This window comes from Delphinus delphis, chromosome 15 (genome assembly GCF_949987515.2).
Source record: "Delphinus delphis chromosome 15, mDelDel1.2, whole genome shotgun sequence".
In the NCBI taxonomy this organism is placed as follows: domain Eukaryota; kingdom Metazoa; phylum Chordata; class Mammalia; order Artiodactyla; family Delphinidae; genus Delphinus; species Delphinus delphis.
This window is the reverse complement of record NC_082697.1, coordinates 53,041,242-53,066,575: the sequence shown is the minus strand read 5'-3', so window position 1 is coordinate 53,066,575 and position 25,334 is coordinate 53,041,242. Positions and strand designations below refer to the sequence as shown.

The following is a 25,334-nucleotide window of genomic DNA, read 5'->3' as shown; positions in this document are numbered from 1 at the left end:
ACACTAAGTGTGCGGGGAGTGCCAGGGCAGCTTACCCCAAAATGCTTCTAGTTTGTAGAGACAAGCTAGAAATTCACCTAAAGATAGTTGAAAATATTGCAGATTGCTCCCAGCGATAAACGCCTGGTGACACGGGAGCAATTCGTTTTAAGAATGTCTCCAATCTTCCTCCCTCTCTCTCTCCCTCATGCATGTACACATACACCTTAATGCAGGATACAGAGTTTGGGATTTTGTTCCTATATCTGAGAAGTGAACTGAAAACCTTAAAGGTGGGCAAGGCTCCCTCTCTGCAGGGAGAAGGGGGTCTCTGAGGACGGCTCCTTCCCTCTACTCCAGGTATGGGGTTGAGGGTGGCATGGAAGTAGGTCCTTGCCCCGTCATGTCGAGCTTGCATGGAGGTGGCATCCCCTTGGTTGTGAACTCACCCCTTGGGCAAGGCCCAGAGACTCTGGGTGTCAGCCAGAGACAACCCCAACTGTAAGCAAAGCTGTGAGATGAGAGTAACGCTGAGTCTCTCACCCCAGACTGTGGAGTTACTTCAGTGAAGTCCCTCCCAGGCAGATAATGCAAGTGAGTGATGTGGGCTAGGGGTGGGTTGATAGAGAGGGGCGGGGACTGGGGTGGCCCCATCCAGGGGCGCAGCTGTGTTGTCTTTACACAGCAATAATGGCTCTGTTTGGCCAACACTCCTATATGCTTAAGTGAAGCTGTAAATCCTGATTTCTGTGTGAAATGCCCCAATTTTTAAACCTTTTGTTTAGGCAAAAAACAAAAACACTAAAAGCTGGCCGGGGGCTTCCCTGGTGGCGCTAGTGGTTAAGAGTCTGCCTGCCAATGCAGAGGACTCAGGTTCGTGCCCCGGTCCGGGAAGATCCCACATGCCGTGGAACGGCTGGGCCCGTGAGCCATGGCTGCTGAGCCTGCACGTCCGGAGCCTGTGCTCCGCAACGGGAGAGGCCACAGCAGTGAGAGGCCCGCGTACCGCAAAAAAAAAAAAAAAAAAATTAAAAGCAGGCCAGATCAGACTGCAGGCTGCCAGTGGTGACCTCTGACCTGTTGCCTTTTTGCAGGCCCAGGAAATGAAAGGAGAAATGTCCTCAGACCCCAAGGAGACCCACACCCCTCCCATGCAGGAACTCGGGGAAAGTCTTTCAATATTGGAGCTGGTTCTGGGGGTCAGATTTGCCCCAGGGCAGCTGCAACAAAGTCATAGCCCCCACTCCACAGGGGAGTCCTGATGACACATTGAGAGCCTGGATCCAGCCTTACCTGAAGCAAGTCCTCCTACACTGGCCAGTTACATGCACCCATGATTGGTCACCCTTTTTTGTTTAAGCCACTGGGAGGTGACTTACAACCAAAAAAGTTTCAATTAAACAGATTCCCAGGAGAGAAAGGGACCACCAGAGAGTATAAAGATAGCCAGAGCCGCTTTATCACTGCCTGGAACTCAGCAGAAAACCTGGGCCTTCCCACCCTCTTCAAGTCAGGGGTGGTCAGGGTTAGGCCTGCCCAGTCATGTGCTGGGAAAATGAACTTCAAGTCCAGGGTAGGCGGCTCCCCCACAAAGTGGGGCCTGTAACTCAAATAACTGCTCACCAGCATATCCTGGGACCCAGGGCATCGCTACGGGTTTAGACGCTATGGCGAACACCCAACATTCCTGCTTCTTATGGGGGGAACCCCAATAGTCTTAGGAGGCCCCTGAGAAGGAGGCCACCCCAGGGAAGCAGAGCCAGAGGTGGCAGGGTGCAGGGGGGCACTGAGCCTGATGACATCCCTGAGCCCCCAGACCTGAACGTGGTTAGCCCACCCCTTGGCTTTTCGTACGCAAAGCCCCATCGGAGATGATTCTGTTCTCACCACTTCAAGAGCCCACAGGGCTCCAGCCAGCCCGACTTTGGCTATGTCCAGATCCAGGGCTGCAGCCCACATGGTCCCAGGCCTCGTGGATACTTGTGGATGTGGGAGGCGAGCAGGCTGCCCCGCAGGGCTCGGTCCTGACTATCTGGAGACCAGGGAGCTGCTGTGGGACTGGCCGGAGGAGGAGGTGGTGGCGCTGAGCTGGGAGAAGCGGCTGGTGCAGGATTCCAGGCTGGACATGGAGCCCCTGGGGAGGAAGCACACGCACGTTGCCTTCTGGTGGTGACACAGTCCTGGGTGCAAATGAGGCCCCAGGGCCCTTTCCACAAGGCTGGTAACCGCCCCAGGCACAGAGGGCAAGTGCAGAGGGAAAAGCAAGTGAAGCTGTGATGAGAAACGAAGCCCAGCCCATTTCCTTGCACCCACTTCCCCGCAAGAAGAGCCCAGCCTTCCACCTACCATTCAGGGGCTTCCCTGACCCGGGGGCCTAGCATGGCGCAGAGGGGACCCCGTTATCTCCAGCCTCCCCTCTCCGCCTCCTTTCAGCTCCTCTGACACCTGCCTCCCATCGTGGGACCTTGTGTGTCTACACCTGCTGCCAGAAGCCTTTTTCTCCTGCCCAATTTGCCCAGTCAAATCCCACTCCAGACTACGGAGCAGCAGTGTCCAGGAGACCTTTCTGCTATGACAAATAACAGATGTCCCATATCTGCGCCATCCAACACGGCTGCCATTGGCCACATGGGGCTGCTGGGCATTCTAGATGTGGCTAGTGTGACCAGGAACTGAACTTTTCATTTTATTTAGTTCTAATCGCTATGTTTAAATTGTTACCTTTGGCTAGGAGCTACCGGGTTGGAGAGTGCAGCCTTAGGGCCCAGCTACTCAAAGTGTGGTCTGGGGACCAGCAGCACCAGCATCTCCTGGAGCTTGTTAGAGCTGCAGACTCTCCGGCCCGCCCCAGAGCTGCACAATCAGAGTCTGCATTTTGACGAGCCCTCCAGGTGATCATGTGCACACTGCCTAGACCTCAACTCCAATGTCACTTCCCAGACACCTCCCCCACACCCCCGCACCCCTGCCCACCCTGTGCCAGGCCTGGTCCTGGGCTCTGACAGCGCCCTATGTTAAGGCCTCTAGCACCTCCTGGAGTGTGACCTTGAGCAAGGACCCCAGGCTGAAATAACTTCATGGCATCTATCGGTGCTCGGGTGTGGATACGTGGTCTCCTGCTCCATGATGGCAGACCCTATCTGTCTGGCCTCCCCAGGGCCACCGGTTGCCCACTGAGAGCAGCCTTGAACTGGTTCTCTCCTGACACTGTTGAAGGTCAGGGCAGCAAGGTTCCCCCACACTGACCACACAAGACAGGCTGGCAAGCAGCATCCGGCCCACCCCTCAGCCTCCACCTGCCCTTCCGACGGCAGCAGCCCCCAGATGCAGGTGTCTGTGTGTCTGAGTGCCTCTGGACCTCAGTCTCTCTCTCCCACATTGAGCCCCAAATGGCCAAAACAGGCTGCTTCCCAAAGGGAATCACCACCCTCTGACGCCCTGTGGGGTCTCCCTTTGGAGTAAAGATGCTGGCCCAGCATTTCTTTTCTTTTTTGGGGGGTGTGCTTACGGCTTGTGGGATCTTAGTTCCCCAACCAAGGATTGAACCCACGTCCTCGGCAGTGAAAGCGTGGAGTCCTAACCACTGGACCGCCAGGGAATCCCCAGGCCCAGCATTTCCTGTGCCAGCTGCATGTGCCCCTAGGATCCCTGGAGCTCTGCCTTGGATATGGGTCCAGACTCAGTACCCTCTTGGAGCCTCAAATTTACTCATCGGTAAACAATTTAAAGCATCATTTTTAGAAGGAAACTACACAGATATACCACGAAGCAGGATGCAAAATCACACTTGTTTTTAAAAGATAAAACACAAGGTATGGAAGAAAGCACTATTGAGTGCTTACTGTATGCTCAGGTGAAGGGCAGGCTTCCCCCAACCATCTCATCCTCAGGACAACCCCATGACGTAGGGGCTCCTAGTTAACAGTTGGGGCTCAGAGAACTAAAGTGACTTGCCTGAGGTCACAGAGCAACCAGGAAGTGCTGGGTCTTAACCACTACACATCCCTGTCTCTCTGACAGCAACACTTGGGGAGAGTCTTCTGTGAGGCATTATTCTAGAATGTTCTAGAGCAGTCCAAACCCAGTTTTATGGAATTCTAGGAGTGAGGGGAGGTACAAATAGGAGGGCTCAGGCTCCCCTTCTCCCCCCACCAATCGATCTGGTATGTTAGGCTTCTGTGCATGGCTTCATTTGAAGGCAAGCTTCTGCAGCTGAGGCTGAAGCAGCACAGCGATCTGATCGCTCAAGAAAGGCCGCTGAGCCCCGGGCAAGTTTAACAACACCCATGCCAGGGCCCCACCCCTGGAGAAGCTTGAGGGCTAGCAGAGGAGGTGAATCCAGTGTCCCTAGCCCAGAAGGAAGTGGCCTCAGGCATGCTGTGGGCCTGGTCTGGAGGGGAGTCGGGGGCCCCTCGTACCTGAAGTCCTCAGACGCCAGCACCTCGTAGTAGTAGAGGAGTTTGCACCTGGGGCCAGGGCTGTGCAGGGCCATCAGGACATCCTCCACGCCCGGGAGGCTGCAGGCCATGTGGCCAGGGGCACTGTGCATTTGCCACTGGAGCAGGTAGACGCCAGGCCACTGGGTCACGTGGGAGCCCTGAAACACAGCAGCCACATGCCTGAGGCCCTGGTCCACCAGGGAACAGGAGACCCTTTCTAAACCAGTCCACCAGCAAATCCTTCCTTTTGGGGTGTCCCAAAGCCACCTTTGCTTCCCCTCTGCTGTTACCCCATATCCCTGGCAGCTGAGAGCCTTCCTCTTAATCGAGATGGGGGGTGGGGGTCAAGGCCTAGGGGGTGCGGCTATAGGACAACAGAGGTGTGGTTTGGTTAAACACCTGGATTTTGTTGGGCTGTTGTCCTGCCGAGTGGGATTTGCAAATTGAGGAGACCTGGAAAGGGAGCTTAAATGTGCTTAGAGTTTGTTGAGGGCAGAGGGACAGCAAGAAAGGAGGGTGTTAGTTTTTTTTGTTTTTTTTTTGTTTTTTGGGTTTTTTTGCGGTACGTGGGCCTCTCACTGCTGTGGCCTCTCCCGTTGCAGAGCACAGCCTCCGGACGCGCAGGCCCAGCGGCCATGGCTCACAGGCCCAGCCGTTCCGCGGCATGTGGGATCTTCCCAGACCGGGGCACGAACCTGTGTCCCCTGCATTGGCAGGCGGACTCTCAACCACTGCGCCACCAGGGAAGCCCAGGAGGGTGTTAGTTCTTATAAGAAGAGCAAATTTGAAAAAGGGCTGGGATGTTCGGTGGGACCCTGGGGTGGGGGTGCTGGTGTATGATGTGACAGCTGTCTGCTCAATTCCCTTAGGAGACCTCCAGTAAGATCTGCACTGCTCGCCAGTGCGTGCATGGGTGCGTGTGTGTTTGAGGCCGGTGATGTTTGACCTGCAAGCACTGGCCTCATGGAGAATGTGGGGGTCAGCAGGGGTGGCTCACGTTCTGGTGACACGTCCGAGTGCTGTTCCCAGACCTACAGTTTCTCTGTTGCCTGGGTTCTGAAAACTTGACTGTGCATAAGGAATCACAGTGAGAGGTGAGGGATACAGACACCAGGCCCCACGCCCAGAGGTTCTGAGCCGGCCCTCCTGCCGTGGGCCCCAGCAACCTGCATCTTTGACAAGAGTCTCGGAATTCTGAGGATGGGGCCCTGCCAGAATCTTTCTCCCCAACTGTCCCGCAGGGTCTCTGAGGCCAGAGACCAGGTCCAGTTTGTCCATTGCTGTATCCCCAGAACCCAGCACACAGTGGACACTCAGTCCTGAGTGATGAATGAATAAATGAACGAAGAAACAGAACCTAGGAACTTCCCTGGTGGTGCAGTGGTTAAGAATCCACCTGCCAATGCAGGGGACACGGGTTCGATCCCTGGTCCGGGAAGATCCCACATGCCTCAGAGGAACTAAGCCCGTGTGCCACAACTACTGAGCCTGTGCTCTAGAGCCTGCGAGCCACAGCTAATGAAGCCCATGCGCCCTAGAGCCTGCACACTGCAACTACTGAAGCCCATGCACTCTAGGGCCTGTGCTCCGCAGCAAGAGAAGCCACGGCAATGAGAAGCCCGCGCACCGCAACGAAGGAGTAGCCCCAGCTCACCGCAACTAGAGACAAGCCACGCACAGCAACAAAGACCCAACATGGGCAAAAAAATAAATACATAAATAAATTAAAAAAAAAAAAAAAAGAAAGAAACAGAACCTGGATGCTCTCCCCTTCCCGGCAGATGAGGGGGGCCTCCACACGGCTGTAATCTGCACCCAGGGCCCAGCCTTTGTCTGTCAGCTGCCCGCCAGCCCTGGCACCAGGCTCCCGGGGGCCCGGCTTGGGAGCCTGCCTGGTGTGGTACAGACTGAACATCACGTCCCCTTGCAGGATGTCAAAGTCCCAGGTGATGACTGACTCCCTCTCCAGAATCTCCACTGCGACCTACGTGGGGACAGGTGACAGGTGAGGTCTGAACGTCCAGCCTGGCGGGAGCCGGGGTGGGGAAGTCGGCTGCAGGGGTGTGGGTGCCCACCCCGGTCTCCATTCCCTCAGCCCCGACCCCAAGTCCAAGAATTGCTCTGGACAAACAGAACCATCTCTGTCTGAAAAATGCCTGGGAGGATCCACCCTGAAGCAGGGTGACCGCAGGGTGACCCACAGCCAGTGACCGGATGATATGAGGGTACAAGAGGCTGGCCCCCTGCCATGCTCTCCTCATGGATCAGGCTGGGCTAGACCGTGGCTAAAACCGGCTCTTGGCTTAGCTTCTGCCCCGCCCTCCTTACAGGTTTCCCCTGAGCCCTCATCCTCTACACATCACTGGCACAAGAACCCTCAACTCAGACTCCACTTCGGGGTCCCTGACCAACAACGACACCCAGCCCAGCAGGCCCGCCCAGGCCGGGACCCCGGCACCTCATGGGGGGCCCCGCGGAGCACGCTGGCCGACTGGTAGGTCTCTCTCCACTGCTGCAGCTGGTCTTTGTGCTCCTGGTCCTCTTCCGTCAGGTAGAGGGACTTGGGGACCAGCCCTCCTTCAGGGACGTTACACTGGGGGACAAAGACAGCAGAGACAGTCAGGGCCCAGCCAGGCCTGGCTGACCCACAGAAAGGTGCTCTGTGACCCCTGAAACCACACTTATAACATGCATATATATCCTGACAACTGGGGAGACCTGGGTAAGCTTGGCAAAATTCCTAGGAAATGTCGTTTTTTGTTTTTTGTTTTTTTGCGGTACACGGGCCTCTCACTGTTGTGGTCTCTCCTGTTGCAGAGCACAGGCTCCGGACGCGCAGGCTCAGCAGCCATGGCTCATGGGCCCAGCCGCTCCACGGCATGTGGGATCTTCCCGGACCGGGGCACTAACCCATGTACCCTGCATTGGCAGGCGGACTCTCAACCACTGCACCACCAGGGAAGCCCAGGATACGTCATTCTTTACCCTGAAATCGTGAAAGCTTGCTCTTTGAGATTTCTGTTGGAGAAAGGAAAAGGCCTGCCCTCCCACAGTTATGAGATAGGGTCACCCCTGCCTATCATCTCACCTTCCAGGGCAGGCAATAAAAGTGGTCTGGGGGGAAAAAGGGGGTCTGGGGCCACCTCCCCTGGAAACAGTTTCCTGATCATCCCCTGCCATGAGGCTGTGGGTTGGGGATAAGTCCCTCTGGGTACACCAGCTTCGGGGTTCAGGCCGCTGGGACATTTGAGTCCCCTCCCCTTGCAGCAGAGTGTGCAAAGCCAGCAGCTAAACTCTAACTGCTGCCTAGCAGCGTCCTGGATGGGAATACAGAGGGGGAAGCCTTTGCCTGGCCTGGTCTCTGAGCTTTCGGGAAACTTCTGTTTCGCTCACTATGTTTGAAAGAACCAAGGTCAGGCCCCTCCTTCAGAGAGGACAAGCTCTGCCCCAAAGAGCCAGCAAGGCCCTCCCCACGTCAGAGCACACACAAAGGGCCTGCCCTCCTCCCACCTCCCACCTCCCATCCGCAGCCCTGCCTCTCGGAGGCCACAGACCCTCCCCGTAAGCGCAGGGACGGCTGGGGCCTCACCAGGCACTCTCCCCCGAGGAAGTCGGGGATCACTTCTTTGTCCAGGTAGTCGACAAGGCCTCCGGGACCCTGATAATTGCTGCCACTGTAGATGAGGAACTTCTGCCTGGTGTTCTCATTGATGAAGGGGCTGATCTGAGAGGGGGAGATGGGGCAAGACGGAACGTTGTTTTTTTTTAATTGAAGTGTAATTCACAGAACATAGTTAACCATTTTAAAGTGAACAATTTGATGGCTTTTAGTTCATTCACTATGTTGGGCAACCATCACCTCGAATTCCAAGACATTTTCTTCCCCCCAAAAGGAAACCTCAGACCTGTTAGCAGTCACTCCCCTTTCCTTTCCCCTCAGCCCCTGGAAACCACCAATATGCTTTTTTTTTTTTTTTTTTTTTTTTTTTTTGCCTATTCTGGAAATTTCATAGAAATGGGATGACACAACATGTGGCCTTTTGTGACTGGCTTCTTTCACTGAGCGTCACGTTTTCAAGGTTCAACCACGTTGTAGCATGAGTCACAACTCCCTTTTCACCTAGAGATTGCCATACTGAGTGAAGTCAGTCAGAGGGAAAGACAAATATATCACTTGTATGTGGAATCTAAAATGTGGTACAAATGAACTTATTTACAAAACAGAAACAGAGTCACAGATGTAGAAAACAAACTTATTGTTACCAAGGGGGAAATGGGGGGGAGGGATAAATTGGGAGATTGGGATTGACATATACACACTACTAAATATAAAATAGATAACTAATAAGAACCTAGTGTATAGCACAGGGAACTCTACTCAATACTCTGTAACGACCTATATGGGAAAAGAAACTAAAAAAGAGTGGATGTATGTATATGTACAACTGATTCACTTTGCTGTACAGCAGAAACTAACACAACACTGTAAATCAACTACACTCTGATAAAAATTAATTAAAAACATAAAAAAGAAAACAAAAGAACTCCCTTTTCATGGCTGAATAATATTCCATTGTGTGGATGACCATGTTTCATTTATCCCGGATGGAAAGTATTTCAACACCAGTCTCTAAGCTGCATGTCAGTCTGGTTTTTCACGGCATCCCAATGCTGGGGTGGTGCCTGACTCAGGAAATAGTTGGGGAAGGGAGGGAGGGAGGGAGGGAGGGGGGGGGGGGGAGGGAGGGAGGCACTTAGCACAGTAGAGCACAAGCCAATTCAGCAAGGAATGCCACAGGCAAAAGATCATTTGGGGGACTTCCCTGGTGGTCCAGTGGGTAAGACTCCATGTTCCCAATGCAGGGGGCCTTGGCTCAATCCCTGGTCGAGGAACTAGATTCCACATGCATGCTGCAACTGAGAAGTCTGCATGCCACAACTAAACATGCTGCAACGAAGACCCCGTGTGCTGCAGCTGAGACCCGGTGCAGCCTAAATAAATAAATATTTTTAAAAACTCATTTGGGAACTAGAAATCCTACCTGTGTGGGTCACACTCCTTCAGCCCCCATCCCGGGAGGTGGTCCCCGTGGGCCTCAGCAACCTGGTTCTGTGCACTGGCTTTCATCTGGTGTGGCCAGTGGGGGAAGGGGGGCGGGGGCAGCAGGAGATGGGAGGTGGGTACGTCTTCCCTGCTCCCTCCCTGCTCCAGTGCCCCTGACAGCTGCCACCCTCACCTGCCGAAGCTCTCTCAGGGCTCCAGTAACAAGGACATTCCCTCCTCGTGTCCCTCCAGCCCTGGGGTCATCAGGGCTTACGGCAGCGGCCAGCCCCTGGGGCCTCCCCATTCTGCCCACACCCCTGAGGAGTTCTGCTGTGTCACACCCCCACTGCAGTCACCTGGGTGAATCTGCTTCTGTCCAGGACCCCGACTGACTGGCTCCCACCCCCACCCGATGTGCATCTTCTTAGGAAATCTCCAAACAGCAAAGAAACTTAATTTTCACAAAGATCAGGATATTTCAAGATAAAATGCTACAGTAGCAGATCCTGCCTGTCCCTCCCACAGCTCCTGTTCCCCAGCCCATCCCCAACGGAGCTGTAAAGTAGCCCCAGAAGCTAGGGAACTTTCTGCCCCAGAAGTCTGCTCATGTCCTCTCCTCCAACAGTCCTGCCATGGCTCCCCACTGCCCCAGGACAAGGTCCCATCTTCGCCACAGCCTGGACTCTGCAGGCACTGGGCCCTGAGCATCTTCCCAGCCTCCTCTGGCCACTGATTTTTCAGTCCCTCGGAAGCACCCAGCCGGGCCCTGCCTCCAGGCCTTTGTACGCGCCGTGCAGGTTACCCACCACACCCTTCCTCCCGCCCTTCTCCCACTTGACTCCCACTCCTTCCTCATGTCTCAACCCATGTCACCTTCTCAGTGGAAGCGTCTTCAGCTCCCCAACCTAAATTATACACCCCTTCGCCCCCTGACTTAGTCTCCCCAAGAACCCTGAACGTCCCCAAGCCCATGTCACAGGGCATCATGAAGCAGTTACTCACGTGGGGCTATTGGATTTCTCTCCCCCCCACACCCCGTGACGCAAGGGTACACACTCTGCATCCCCAGGGCCTGGAGAGGTGCCTGGCACACAGCAGGCACTTAGTAAAACACTGAATCCATTTAACTTTCAACTCACAAATCTACCCTGATTGAACCTCTAGGGAGAGCAGAGATTCTCAGGCTTTCCCAGGCACCGAATCCCGAGGGCATTCGGTAAGATGTTGACCCCGAGTCTGTAGGATGGAGAGGGACCTGACATTGCTCTGGCCTGCAGACCACACTTTGGGAGCAAGGCCTCAGGGCAGTGGTTTTCAACTGCAAGTGATAATCCGGTAGTGGTTGTGATATCAACTTAGCTCTGTGACTAGCCTATTTTGAGTGGAGCAGACTAGAAAAGAATAGCAAAGAGCATGTTGTAAGTAGTTACGATAACCACCACTTGAGAATCTGTTGTTTTGGGTGTGTGTGTGTGTGTGTGTGTGTGTGTGTGTAGGCACGAGCCACACGAGGAGACCAGGTGGCAACATAAAGTGGGTTGTGGGCAAAAAGTTTTAAAATCCCAATAGCACAGGATCCCAACGTTCTTCGGAATCAGCTCACAGGAGTCCCAGGAACGTTGTACAATTCTAAGTGTGGCTCTCCCGTCCATGAAGCAGGACAGTGGACATGTAAAATGTGGTCCACCCATACAATGGAATATTATCCAGACATAAAAAGGAATGAAGAAATGATTCTTGCTACAACATGGATGAACCTGAAATCATTATGCTCAGTGAGAGAAATCAGACACAAAAAGCCTCACATTGTATGATTCCACTCACATGAAATAGCTAGGACAGGCAAATCCACAGAGACAGAAAGTAGATGAGTGGTTGCAGGGGGCTGGGGGGAGGAATGGGGAGGAACTGCTAATGGGGACGGGGCTTCCTTTTTGGGGTGATGAAAATGTTCTAGAACTAGCTGGTGGTGATGGTTGCACAACTCTGTGAGTACACTAAAAACCACTGAATTCTATACTTTAAAAGGGTGAACTTTTTGTTTGTTTTTGGGGTTTTTATGGCTGTGCCACACGGCTTACAGAATCTCAGTTACCCGACCAGGGACTGAACCCGGGTCATGGCAGTGAAAGCCCAGAATCCTAACCACTAGTCCACCAGGGAACTCCCAAAAGGGTGAACTTTATGGGAAATGAAGTATATCTCGATAAAGCTGGTAATTAGAGGAAACAATGCAGGATAATCGGGCGGAGCAGCTCGCAGAGGGCCCCTCCCATCTCAGGCTCCTGCTCTTTCTTACCAGCGTCCAGAGCACAGGGAAGATGCGGGGGGCTCGCACGATGAGCAGCCGGCCCAGGGTCTCAGGATAATTGTCCTCCACCACCTCGATCATGCGCAGCAAGGCCTTTATCCCTGGCCGCCACAGGTGCCGCAGGCTGAGACCCTCCAGGTCCACCAGGCAGGTCCAGGAGCTGCGGCAAAGATGCCCCCTCACTCTACCTCGCTCGGCCACCTCCCAGGGCCCCCAACACCATCCTCAGGGACCTGGGAGCCCACAGACAGGGATGGAGGGAGAGGCTCAGTAAGGCAGCGCTGGGAGCAGAAGGGGCAGGGACCACAGGGCACTCTTGTGGACCCTGCCACCGTGGGGAGGCCACGTAGCATGGAGGTTCTGAGTGTGCACACTGAGGCTAAGCACCCAAATTCAAGTGCCTGAGAGCTGTGTGACACAGGCACTTCCTCATCAGGACAGCGGCAATCACAGTAACAGTCCCCAGCTCATCCATTGTTAGGATTAAATGAGATGGTCTATGTAAAGCTCTCTGCAAGGACAGGCACATAGCACATGCTCATTAAAAGCCAGTTTTTACTACTAATTGCTGAAAAGATGCTGACTGATAAATAGAGCACACACTCCAGAGCCAGATGGCCTGGGTTCAAATCCCAGTTCTGGCATGTGCTGTGTGGCTTTGGCTAAGTTACTTAACCTCTTTGTGCCTCTATTTCATTAGAACCAATTCATTAGGAAAATGACTGTTTGGCTGCAGCAAGTGGTCCCCGGGAGCCTGTCCATCCAGCTTCATTCCCTTCACCTTGCCCACCCACTCCTAGGAGTGCCTTCATGACACCCTGTCATCTGAGCCATCTTGGGGGGCATTCTGCTTCTGGCCAGGATGATGATTGATCGATTCCCCACTCCAACCCCAATGGATGCCCCTTTAGGAAAGCTCTAAATGGCAAAGGAGCTTAATTTGCACAAAGATCAGGATATTTCAGGATAAAAACTTCAGTAGCAGGTCCTGCCTGTCCCTCCCTTATAGGCTGTGATAGGGTGACATGACTCAAGGAGCTTGGAAGAGTCCCTGCTACACAGGAAGTGCTATGTGGTGTTTGCATCACCTCTTAAAGTCATGGCTTACAGGATCTTAGTTCCCTGACCAGGGATTGAACCCAGGCCCCAGCAGTGAAAGCGCCGAGTGCTAACCACTAGACTTCCAGGGAATTCCCATTAAGTCATTGCTTTGATAAGCCATAAAGAAACCCTAGGAAGGGTTTACAGAAGAGGAAGCCACAGCTCAGAAAGGTTAAGTGCCTTTGGGGGCAATGCCACTGTAAGGACTGGTGTGGGAAACTCCGCTCAGGAATAGGAGTTTGGGGCAGCCCGAGGAGGCGGTGGGTCACTGGATGTGCCATGACACCTGCGAGGTCCGCCTGCCTGGGACACTGGCAGGGTGGCTCTTGGGGTGGGAGCGCTGGTCTCGAAAAGCCAAGTCCAGGAGGCTGCATGGCACGGGGAGAAAGTCCGTGAGCCTGAGCCAGATAGGACCAGGTTCAAACTCCAGCTCTGCCCCTTCCCCGCTCAGCAGCCTTGGAAGACCTCAGCACTCTGAGCCTCAGTTTCCCCTCCATAAAGAACAGGGATGCTGAGAGCCCCTGCCTCGTAGGGTAACTGTAAGAATTGGGTGAGGACATTTCCGTAAAGCATCTAGCAGGCTGCCTGGCACAGCATCCATGCCCAGTGAACTTTGGCTGTTTTTATTGTTTGGGGGAGTTTGCCTGGGTTCTTGCCTGATGGGACGGCCAAACTGTTTTGTGTTCCCTTCACACCGCTTCTGTCCTTCCTCATTGACGCAAAGAACCTGGAAAGCAGAGAAGGTGCTGGCGAATGTTCACTTGGCTGCTCCAGCCGCAGGAAACCCCGAGGGCTCCCAGGAGCGGGGACCCCAACTCACATGCTGCAGCAGCACCTCCTCCCCCACGGCCTTCATCAAGCCCTTGGTGTCCATGTGGCCCAGACGCAAGATGTACAGGGGGCGGCCATCTTTGGGGCGGGGCCGAGCAAGTGGAGGACAAAAGGGAAACAGAATTACATACTTTTACATAATCCTTCATATATATTATATATGTACAATCAATTCTTGTTATTTGCGGTAGTTAATTTCTATAAAGTCACCTCGAACACTGAATCAAGGAACTCAGAACCACTGCTTCTAAGGGGGGAATAGGAGGTTAAGTTTCTGCCAGCCTCTGGTCGTGACATTTTTGTCAGTCGATCGATCAGTATGTAACTTTGTTCTGCGTGTGTTTCTATTTGAGGACACCTTGTTTAATTTACATTGTTGATTCATTAACGTTGAACGCGTGGCCAACAGCACTGTAACTCGTGCCTGAATGGAGTTTATCTCACATGAATTTTCTCCAGAAGGTGCATCACAGCCTTCTTGCACTTAGGAACACAGTGCTTCTGCACGATGTGAAATCAACACAAAAAAGCACAAAATGCAAGAAAAAAGAAATGGCACTAGATAGGCTGCAGAAAGGATACTCATTTACAGTAGGAGCTGAAACAAGGAGGCAGAAGGACACTTGTTCAACCTCAGCTGGGGATGGATGTGCACGTCGGGTGACTCAGATTTTTCGTCACTCTGTCCGTGAAGGACAGTGAAAGCTCCCTGAGTATTGATTTGGGAGTTACAAATAAATTTTAGTGAGTAGGCAAATTCACAAATACAGAATCCATGAATAACACAGACCGACTGTATATTGAAAGCAAGCGTGTCAACCGGTTCTTCAGGAGACTCAAGCACGTGCCCTAATCAATACATATGAATTTTTAACTAAAGGACATTGAAGAGCATAACAGGCGCTGGCGTCAATGGCAGATTAATAAAAAATCCAGAGATGATATTTGTAGTGGGTTGAACAGTGTCCTCCCCAAAGTTCATGTCCATCCAGAACCTCAGAATGTGACCTTATTTGGAAATACGGTCTTTGCTGATGTGATTACTTAAGAATCTCAAGATGAAATCATGCTGGATCAGTGTGGGCCCTAAATCCAGTGACCCGGGGTCTTTAAAAGATGAGGAGAGGACACAGAGAGATACCGAGAGGGGAGGCTGTGTGAAGACAGACGCAGAGATTGGGGTGACGTGGCCACAAGCCAAGGAACACCTGAGGCCACCAGAAGCTGGAAGAGGCAGGAAGGATCTCCCCCAGAGTCTTCGGAGGGAGCACTGTCTTGCTGACACTTTGATTTTGGACTTCTAGCCTCCAGAACAATGAGAGGATAAACTGCTATTGCTTTAAGCCACCCAGTTTGTGGTAATCTGCTAAGGCAGTCCCAGGACACTAATGCAGTCAGTATTCATGCAGCCAAAAAGTAATGGTGGGCTGACCCAGCCCCTGGGAGAAACATCTTGTCTCCAGCCCAAACGTCTATTCCAGCTCTGCCTTCGAGGCTGGGTTATCACCTCAAAGGCATCTCCAGATGCCCAGAAGAGCCAAAAGGAAAAATAATAAGATGCTAAGATGAAAAGGGGCATTCAACGTGCATTCGACAGTGACCCAAGTGTACACTCCATGTTATGTAGGTAAAGAGACGCACCTATGTCCTGGTAGTGCCAGCCCCCTGCGTAGAACTCCTCCAGGAGGGCAGGGGGTCGCCAGGTCTGAAGGAGGAGGTCCACCTGGTGCTGCTTTCGCCAGCTCAAGGACTGGCACAGCATCTCACGGGCCCTGTCCAGGTGGAAGTCTCGAGCCCGCAGGAACCTAAGGATGTGCTCGTCTTTGGGGATCTGAGAAGAGAAGGAGGAGAAAGTCTTTAGCGTGGAATTCCCTAAGCCCGGCAGTGAAACTGGAAAATGAGTCTCCTGTCTTATCTGACAAACACTTAGCTGGGAAAAGGACGTTAAACTCAACCATGACGCAGCCAAGGGTGGACTGCAGTGAATGTCTGAATTTGGGCTTCCTAACTTCCCCTCCTGTGCTGGCGGTGACATCTCTTTTCTCTTGGGGAACTGCTTTTCCTGCCCCCTTCCCAACACCAACGGTGGTTTTAGTTAGCGTTGCCAATCACAGGACCCCACTCCCACGGCCTCCGGTGGACAAAATCCATGCCAGGCCAATCAGAGCATTTAGACAATTTTAAATCTGAAGAAAAGGGCATGAATCCCTTTCTCTACCGAGGCAAAGGGGAGACTCAAAGCTGTAAGCAGGGCTTCCCTGGTGGCACAGTGGTTGAGAGTCCGCCTGCCGATGCAGGGGACACGGGTTCGTGCCCCGGTCCGGGAAGATCCCACATGCCGCGGAGCGGCTGGGCCCGTGAGCCATGGCCGCTGAGCCTGCGCGTCTGGAGCCTGTGCTCCGCAACGGGAGAGGCCCCAACAGTGAGAGGCCTGCGTACCGCAAAAAAAAAAAAAAAAAAAAGCTGTAAGCAGCCACAGATCCAAACTCAACAAGGAAGCATGTCTGGGGCGATGAAGCAGACATAAACGGATACAAGAACCCAGCGGTCTCGACAGCATGTAAGTCCTGGTTTCATGGGACTTCCCTGGTGGTCAAGTGGCTAAGACTCCGCACTCCCAATGCAGGGGGCCCGGGTTCGATCCCTAGTCAGGGAAATAGATCCCACATACCAAGGATCCCGCGTGCCACAACTAACAAGATCCTGCATGCTGCAACCAAGACCCGGCACAGCCAAATACATAAATAAATATTAAAAAAAAAAAAAGTCCTGGTTCGGGACATCCCTGAGACAGGCTGCGTGGTCAGCTGAATGGTGTCCCACCAAGACCATGTCCACCCAGAACCTCGGAGTGTGACTTTATTTGGAGATAGGCTCTTTGTAGAAGTAATTAGTTAAGATGAGGTTGTACTCTATGAGGGGGTGCCCTACTCTGATGTCTGCTGTCCTTATTATAAGAGGGAAATTTGGATACAGACACAGAATGTAAAGAGGGGAGAAGGCCACGTGAAGACAAAGGCAGAGACTGGAAGTGACGTATCTACACACCAAGGACTGCTGGCAGCCATCAGAAGCCAGGAGAGAGGAATGGAACGGATTCCCCCAACCCACCCAGCCTCCAGAAGGAACCAACCCTGTTGACACGTTGATTTCAGACATCTGGCCTTCAGAACTGTGAGAATAACTTTCTGTTGCTTTGAGACACACAGTCTGTGGTATTTTATTTCAACAGCCCCAGAAAACTAACACACCCCACTTAACAGTTTGTTATATGAGCCAATTAAACCCCTCCCCCTGCTTGTTTTGTCTGGTTGATTCAAGCTGCATTCCTAACACATATAACCCAGACTCTAACTTACATGCAGAGGTGACAAGCTAAAGCCCACCGCTCTCCTTCCTTCCCTCAGGCAAGTATCAACAGTCAAGGGAAAGCCAGCCCCCATAAAAAGTGCACTTTCCTGAGTGCTGTGCTGAGCCAGACACGGAGTGGATTGTCCCTTGTAATTCACTCCGGGGGCAGGGGGTGTGCTCACATTGTACCCATTTTACAGATGAGGAAACAGGCAAATAGGTTACATCCCAGCCCAACACTAAAGTAACTCCCTTGTCTGCCCCCGGGTGGGGGGAGGGGAGGAAGGGCAAGCAACTCACGACTAGGCTGGAAGCTCTTATTCAACAGAGCTGAAGGTCAGGCCCGTGATTGAGACCTACAGGCATGGTGGACACTCATGAGTGGGGCTTAGAGTCTAAAGGCAAAGCCCATGTGCAGTCAAAAATCAACCCTCACAAATCATTAAATCTCTTAGAAAAGAACAGTATGCATGGTTTTGTGAACACAGTGACTGTGTGGTGACTGTGCTATGACTGGGCTCCCCAGGGGACATTGGCGATGTCTAGAGCCACTTTTGGTTGTCACAGCTGGGGAAGAAGAGCTCCTGACCTCTCATGGGTGGGGTCCAGGGACACTGCCCAATGCCCTATGGTGCACAGGACGGCCCCCCATAAAGAACTGTCCGTCCTCAAATGTCAACTATGCCAAGGATGGGAAACCATGCTATCAGTGCTACGTACAGAATGCATGAGACAAGATATAACAAAAGAAGGCCAAATAGAAGTGTCCAGCATTGCTAATTACACAGACTTACTTACCTGGCCCTTCCTCCCCCCATGCCTGAGGCTGAGTCGCTACAGCCCCAGTCCTGACCCACCTTGCCTTTGTGGGTCTCCTGCAACCAATGCCGCAGCTGGATCAGGCAGCTCTCCTGCATGGGTGTGAGATGGCCCAGGCACCTCTCAATGTAGTCCGCATCCAGCTTGTCCCCTGGAGGAGAAAAGGGGGTTCAGGACAGCAGGAGATGCTGCATGGTCTACCCTTTCTGAAACCCTTGCCTTACTGGCTACCTTGAATCCTAAACGTAGTTCCAAGCGCACGGTGACCCTTTCACCAATTAGCCACTGGTCTTCAGATCTTCTAGTGTTCCCAACCCATTTCCAAGGTGATTCTAAAAACTCATGCTGGGGCAAGCCTGGATCTCACTGTGCTGAGTGATGTGTCCTTTTGACCCTCAGAAATCAAGATAATTCCTACCCTCTGGGAATGTAAGTTGATATAGCCACTATGGAAAACAGTATGGAGGTTCCTCAGAAAACTAAAAATAGAGTTACCATATGATCCAGCAATCCCACTCCTGGGCATATACCCAGACAAAACTGTAATTCAAAAAGATACATGCACCCCTATGTTCACAGCAGCACTATTCACAATAGCCAAGACATGGAAACAACCTAAATGTCCATCAATAGATGGTTGGATAAAGAAGATGTGGTATATATATACAATGGAATATTACTCAGCCGTAAAAAAGAACAAAATAATGCCATTTGCAGCAGCATGGATGCAACTAGAGATTATCTTACTAAGTGAAGTGAGTCAGAAAGAGAAAGAAAAATACCATATGATATCACTTATATGTGGAATCTAAAATATGACCCAAATGAACCTATCTACGAAACAGACTCACAGACATAGAGAAAAGACTTGTGGTTGCCAGGGGGAGGGGGAAAGGGAGAGGGATAGACTGGGAATTTGGGGTTGGTAGATGCAAACTATTACATTTAGAATGGATAAACAACAAGGTCCTACTGTACAGCACAGGGAAATATATCCAGCCTCCTAGGATAAACCATAATGGAAAAGAATATTAAAAAAAGAATACATATGTGTATAACTGAAGCCAGGGAGCCAGGATCCCTCAGCAGCTTGGCAGTGTGATGATTGCAGTGTGACTCTTTCCTGCTCCTGTGCTGTATTGAAATGATGGGGACTGGGCTGTGTTGCAAATAAATCATTTTTTGTTGTTAAAAAAAATCATTGTAAATCAACTATACTCCAATTAAAAAAAAATTCCCACCCTCTGGAGCTGCCCCACCCTCTGAAGATTATTGACAACATGAGCTCATGTCTACTGACATGCATCATCTGAGCCAGCTCCCAACAGCCCTGCGAGACGGGTGTCACTATCGTTCCCACTTTAGAGAAGACAAAACTGAGGCCAAGAGAGGTTCCATAACTCAAACAGGTAAATGCCTGTGGTGTGCCCAGCATAAAGGAGGCAGCGGATAAGTACCAGTCCTTTTTGCCTTCCCACCTCGCAGCCCCATTGTGGGGTTCGAGGTTTTGGGTAGACAAAGCCCTGACCCCAAAATACAGCCTGGGAGCTGCATGGATCATGCCCGCTGTTCAATCCTGTCTCGCACAATTGGGCTGTTTGAGGTCAGCATGTGCCGGCATTTAGAGGCGGGACTCGGAGCTGAGGTCTTGTTGCCCACTCTGAACTGCTGTGGTGGCGGATGCTGGCATGGTGAGGCATCTCAGCATCTTAACATCTCAGCCCTGGGTGCAGATGGTCCACAAAGAGCAGCCTTCATGGGCATAGACTGTTCTTTGTGTGCAGAGGGCACAATAAGAAAACAAACAGAATGTCTACACATCCAGCAGCAGGACCCAGCGTTTCCCTCCAAAACAAAAAAAGCCCAGGGCTGGTGGTCATGACAACTGCACCAGTAGCCACCTGGGTAAACAGAGTCAGGAGGAATGCTGTGGAGGGACCACCCAGCCCCTGCAACACCTCAGCGTGGTCAGAAGCAGAGATGCTGAAGACAGGGAGGGGGCAAGGCGGGGATGAGGGAGGAAACACGAGGGAGGCAGTAGACGCCAGCTTCCTTCCGGCCTCCGGGCAGATGTGAGGCCCCTTTCTCCTTCTGAGCACAAAGGCTCAGTGACACAGAGCAGGGTGGAAGGGGCATGATCCTGCCTCCCTCCAGCCATCCTGAGTACTGGCTCTGCTGGTGGACAGCACAGACAGAAAGGGAAGGGAAGGCCCAGTGCAAAATGGGGAGGGCACAGGGCACGACACACAGAGTGTGCGCACAGAAAAGGGCAGAAGTGCAGTAAAAAAAAAAAAAAAAAAAATTTAATATTTTAAAAGCACACGCACAACAGCAGCCATCTAGTGCACACAGTTGGTGAAGAATAAATATTTGTTGAAAAAATGAATTTTGTTCTCCCTAAACACAGCCCCAGATGTATTTTTGTGGCATATCTCTGTGTCAGGCAAGCGCTTACACTTCAGTGGTCCCAAAGAGAAAATAGTCATTGTGGGCATTAATGCACATGGTTAAATGCACATGGATTCATGGGGCATGTGCAATTGTGTGTCCTAGGTTTTTTCCTTTAACACTATATTGTGAACATTTTCCATGTCGATGAGAGTCTGAAATATGACAAAGGGCTAATTGCCTTAATATGCAAAGAGCTCTTACAAGGCAATAAGAAATTGATGGAAAAACAGGAGAATGGACATAGGACAAGAACAGGAATTCACAGAAAAAGAAAAGAAAGAAAGAAAGAAAAGAAAAAACCAAACATGAAAAAATAAAACGACCTCACTCATAAAGAAATAAATGGCCACTAATCTACCATTGGTCACTCTTTGCCCTTCAGAAGTTTAAAACATTTACTAATAGTCTCGAGGTAGCTGGGATAAAGTCCGGAATAGATGCAGCTACACATTTTTGGTGGGAACATTAACTACTATACCTCTTTGCAGGCCTAATTGATAAATCTACCAAAATTTTAGTTGCATATAACATTTGACTCAGCAAATCAACTCAAAATTATATGCTATATATATATGTGCTCATGAAAATATTTTTTAAAACCTTAAGTAAAAGAGGTACCACATTATTTGCATTTTTAAAAAGAATGGAAACAATCTACATGTCCATCAATAGGAGACTAGCTAAAAAATAACCTAAAATAATAAATAATCAATCTTTATTAATAAATAAATAATGGTGCAACCACACCACAAAATACTGCAAAGTGCCAATACACATGCACTGATACAAAAAGCTGTTCAAGCAACATTAGTAAGTGAAAAAAAAGCAAAATATCGAATGGAATGTATATATGCTCTCATTTGTTCAGTGTAGGTTACACATGTGTGTATGAGTGTATACACGTGTGTGTGCGTATTATGTACGTATATATGCCTAGATAATTTCAGGAAAAACTGTAGTTGCCTCCAGTGAGAGGAAAGGAGTCTTACTTCCTACTTCACATCTTCTGAGCAGTTTCAATTTTTTTCTACCACGATCATGCATTACTCATTTAATATAGAATATTAATAAAACAGGAAACGGCAGCCCTGAGGTACCAGATCAGTCAATTCCTGATCTAGAAATAAGTCAGTTCTGCCTCTTGGGCTGGAGCACAGAGAAGGCAAAGCAGCCAGGAGAGGGAGGAAGCTGAGTCCCAACACCAAGGGGACCCTTGGTAACTCTCCCCACCCCCACCTCCTCCCCCCAAGAGTGAGCAAACACGCTGCAGACCCCAGAACAGAACTGGCTGGCTGGCTGAGACCTACCATCAGTACTGACCATCTCGGGAGCAGGGCCCTGGGCGCTACCAGGCCCGCAGACCTCCAGGGAACCAGGATCCCTCAGCCCAGCCTGGGAGTGGGTGTCCTCCTCTGGGACTGGGGCAGGTGTCCACCGGGGAATGTGAGAGGTGCCCTGGGAGATGAGCTCATTCAGGTAATGCTCGATCACCTCCTTCCCCTGGAGGTCAGAGAGACACATCAGTACCTCGGAGTTCAGCCTGGGAGTCGCCCCCTCCTGGCTCCGGCCCCAGCCAGCCTGACATGTGGCTACTGAGCAGCTGAAATTCAGCCAGTCCAAAGGGACATGTGCTGGGAGTGTTAAATACACACCGGATTTCCAAGACATAGTACCAAACGAGGAATGTAAAATAGCACACAAATAAGTTTTATATTGATAACACGTGGATAAAATATATTATTAAAATGAAGTTCACCTGTTTCACTACACTAACAGGCCTCCACTCAGTGATGGGTCTGAGATCTTTAAACCAAGCAGCGCACAATGTCCCTCTGTCCAGAGAGTTCACTGCCCAAGCCTAGGAGCTTTAGGACAATGACTATGGTGCCCCCATTATGGACCGGGTGCTTTCCATCCATTATCTCATGTGATATGACTTTGATTAGAATACCCATTCTACAGATGAGGAGACTGAGGCTGAGGAAAGTTAAGGGTCTTGGGGTGGCAGATCGGGATCCGCAGGCTCTGAGGTCTGTGCACCTTCCTCTGCATGACCTATGGAACCCGTCTCTTACCCTCTTGACGTTGGCTGTGTACTGCTTCATGGCGATCTTCTCCAAGGCACTTTCAAAGCCAAAGAAGGACCGGATGTCGAGCGAGGCAGACTGCTCAAAGCATGTCCAGTCTTCATTCTCAGGGTGGACCTGAAAGCCAGGCAGGGGCAGTGACATGGTCTCAGTGTGGGAGACGCCGTGCCCTCCCCAGGGGGCTCTCTTGGAGACCTGGACCAGCTAGAGCATGCAGTGGACAGCACGTCACAGCCTGGCAACACCCAAGGGCAGCAGCAGTACCAAAGGGCCCTGCCCAGAACAATGCAAGGTCTAAAGCCTTAGAGAACAGAGAGCCCTCTCAGGAGGGACCAAAAGAAAGTGAGACCAATGTTCCCGTCCCTTAAAAATTGTACATACATAGTGATATATTTAAATAACATATTTAATATACCATTATAAATAAATTACACATAAATACTATATTTTAAAAATATGTATTTATATATCATATCTTTATTATAAATAAATATGCATATATATGTAAGCAAAGACAAATTTCATGGACAGAGCTACTGTGCAGACCCAGCCTTAGTGCCTCTCAAACTTCCATGGGCAGAAGCATTAGCAGGGCATCTGTTAAATATGCAGATGCCTGGGCTGAACAGGTCCAAGGTAGGGCCTTAGAATCTGTATTTACAAGCAGCCTTGGTGATACTGCTCACCAGCTGTTGGCAGAACTCACTCTAAGAAACACTACACTAAAAGTGACATAAAAAACTACGACCAACACCTCCCCAGAGGTAAACATCCTGGACTCAGTTTCCAGGAGGCTCCAAGAGGAGCTGAAAATGTGGAAGGAAAAAGCGGTGAGAATTTACTGGATGCCTGCTGTATACGAGGCACCACACAAAGTGTCTAGGGACCAGGCAGGTGAATGAGGCAAGGTCTCCCAAACAGGAGGCTGGGCAAAGACACATCAAAAACACCCAGGGGACTTCCCTGGCGGTCCAGTGGTTAGAACTCCATGCTTCCACTGCAGGGGGCGCAGGTTTGATCCCTGTTCAGGGAACTAAGATCCCGCAAGCCATGCGGCACAACCAATTAAAAAAAAGAAAAAAAACCTGTAATGGGCCACATTTTTTACCCTGGAGTTACCACCTTGAGCTAACCATCTGGGATGTAGCATCAGCTAAGGGGCTTTACCTACATTACCTCATTTGCTTCTCCCAGTGCCCAGTGAGGCGGGTTCTGCTGCTGTCCCCATTTTACAGATATGGAAGGGTGGCCCGGGGAGGGGAAGCAATTGCCCAGCGTCACTCAGCAAGAAAGTGGCAGAGCTGGGTTCATCCCAACAAATGCCTCCAAACTCCTCACTGCAGCCCCGAGGCCAGCAGTACTCGGCCCCTGCAGACCCCATTCTCAGACCTCCCTCATCCCCCTCAGGGTCTTCACGCGTGCTGTTTCCTCCTCCAGAACTCTCTTCCCAGCCCTCTCATCCTTCTGATCTCAGCTTCAGCGGCATGTCCTCAGAGAGGCCTGGGGGACACTGTTACCTAAGACACTGTCACCTCCTCTTATTTTCTGTAACTCTGGATCCCTTCTTAGTACTGTGACAAAGTTGTACGTATATATTGATTTTTTTTTCTCATCTGTGTCTCCCACTGGAATGGAAGTCCCGTGAAGGCAACGGTCAGGCAGATTGGTCCACTGCTGGGTGCCCAGGACTTGTCAGGTTGCCTGGCATATAGTAGGCGCTCAATCAGTATGTACTGGAGAATAATAATTATCATTAATTACATTAAAAGTTAACATGAACTCTACTCATTACTCTGTAATGGCCTATATGGGAAAGAGTCTAAAAAAAAAAAAGAGTGGATATATGTATAACTGATTCACTTTGCTGTACACCTGAAACTAACACAACATTGTAAATCAACTCCAATAAAAAATTTTATAAAAAGTTAAACACGTGGGCTTCCCTAGTGGCGCAGTGGTTGAGAGTCCGCCTGCCGATGCAGGGGACACGGGTTTGTGCCCCGGTCCGGGAAGATCCCACATGCTGCAGAGCGGCTGGGCCCATGAGCCATGGCCGCTGAGCCTGCGCGTCCGGAGCCTGTGCTCAGCAACGGGAGAGGCCACAACAGTGAGAGGCCCGCATACCGCAAAAAAAAAAAAAAAAAAAAGTTAACACGTATACAGGACTTAGTATGTGCCAGGCACTGCTCTAAGGGATTCAGATATTTTACTTCATTTAATCCTCACCACAACCTATGTGGTAGGTACAATCATTAACCCCATCTTACAGGTGAAGAAACTGAGGCACAGTTTCATTAAGGGGGTGGGGAGGCAGGGTCTTGTATTTAGCCAATAAAATACAAGATGCCCAGTCACACTTGAATTTCAGATAAACACGAATAATATTTTAGTAAGTATGTCCCAAGCAGTTTTTGAGACTGCTTAAACTAATACATATATATCGGGGCTTCCAGCCCGCTGCTCACCGTGTAGCTGCAGTTCTCCTTGACCACCACGCGGCTGGCGAAGGTCTCGTTGTGCGCTTCGATGAGGAGAGTCCTCTCCTTCCAGTTCAAGACGTTTCTTTGAACAAAGACCACGTGCTCGACGCCTGCAATCTGCAGGGACAGGGCAGCAGGGACGTGCGTGCTGGACGTGAGGTGGCGGCTGGGGGCGCGAACCCAGAGTGTTGGCGCCTGTCACCCTCGGACCCCGGGACCCCCAGCCCCCTGCCCCGCACCTGCCCACCAGCCAGAGCCCGGATCCCCGACTTTTGCCCCTTCCCCCGACTTCCCGGACCCCGGGACTCCCTCTTGTCCCTGGTCCTCCTACAGTCTCAGCCCAGCCTCCCGGCCCTCGTCTCTCCTGGACATGGGAGGCCCCCAGCCCAGAACGCCCTCCGGGTACCAATACACACTCACTCCAACGCCTGAACCCACCCC

At 51.3% G+C, this 25,334-nt stretch overlaps 1 protein-coding gene across 1 annotated transcript in view; it reads right to left on the bottom strand.

The window, feature by feature from the left end:
• Nucleotides 1-25,334, bottom strand: part of SEC14L5 (SEC14 like lipid binding 5) — a 41,667-nt gene that overhangs the window by 1,496 nt on the left and 14,837 nt on the right. The window contains exons 3-15 of the mRNA XM_060033033.1: nt 24,879-25,010; nt 22,402-22,530; nt 21,634-21,826; nt 17,914-18,026; nt 15,347-15,536; nt 13,695-13,783; nt 13,531-13,601; nt 11,762-11,933; nt 8,008-8,142; nt 6,877-7,011; nt 6,175-6,402; nt 4,398-4,576; nt 1,867-2,113 (exon numbers count right to left, since the gene is read on the bottom strand). Of these exons, the coding sequence (XP_059889016.1) occupies nt 2,008-2,113; nt 4,398-4,576; nt 6,175-6,402; nt 6,877-7,011; nt 8,008-8,142; nt 11,762-11,933; nt 13,531-13,601; nt 13,695-13,783; nt 15,347-15,536; nt 17,914-18,026; nt 21,634-21,826; nt 22,402-22,530; nt 24,879-25,010 (1,872 nt within the window). The 3' untranslated portion in view covers nt 1,867-2,007. The remainder of the gene's footprint in view (nt 1-1,866; nt 2,114-4,397; nt 4,577-6,174; nt 6,403-6,876; nt 7,012-8,007; nt 8,143-11,761; nt 11,934-13,530; nt 13,602-13,694; nt 13,784-15,346; nt 15,537-17,913; nt 18,027-21,633; nt 21,827-22,401; nt 22,531-24,878; nt 25,011-25,334) is intronic.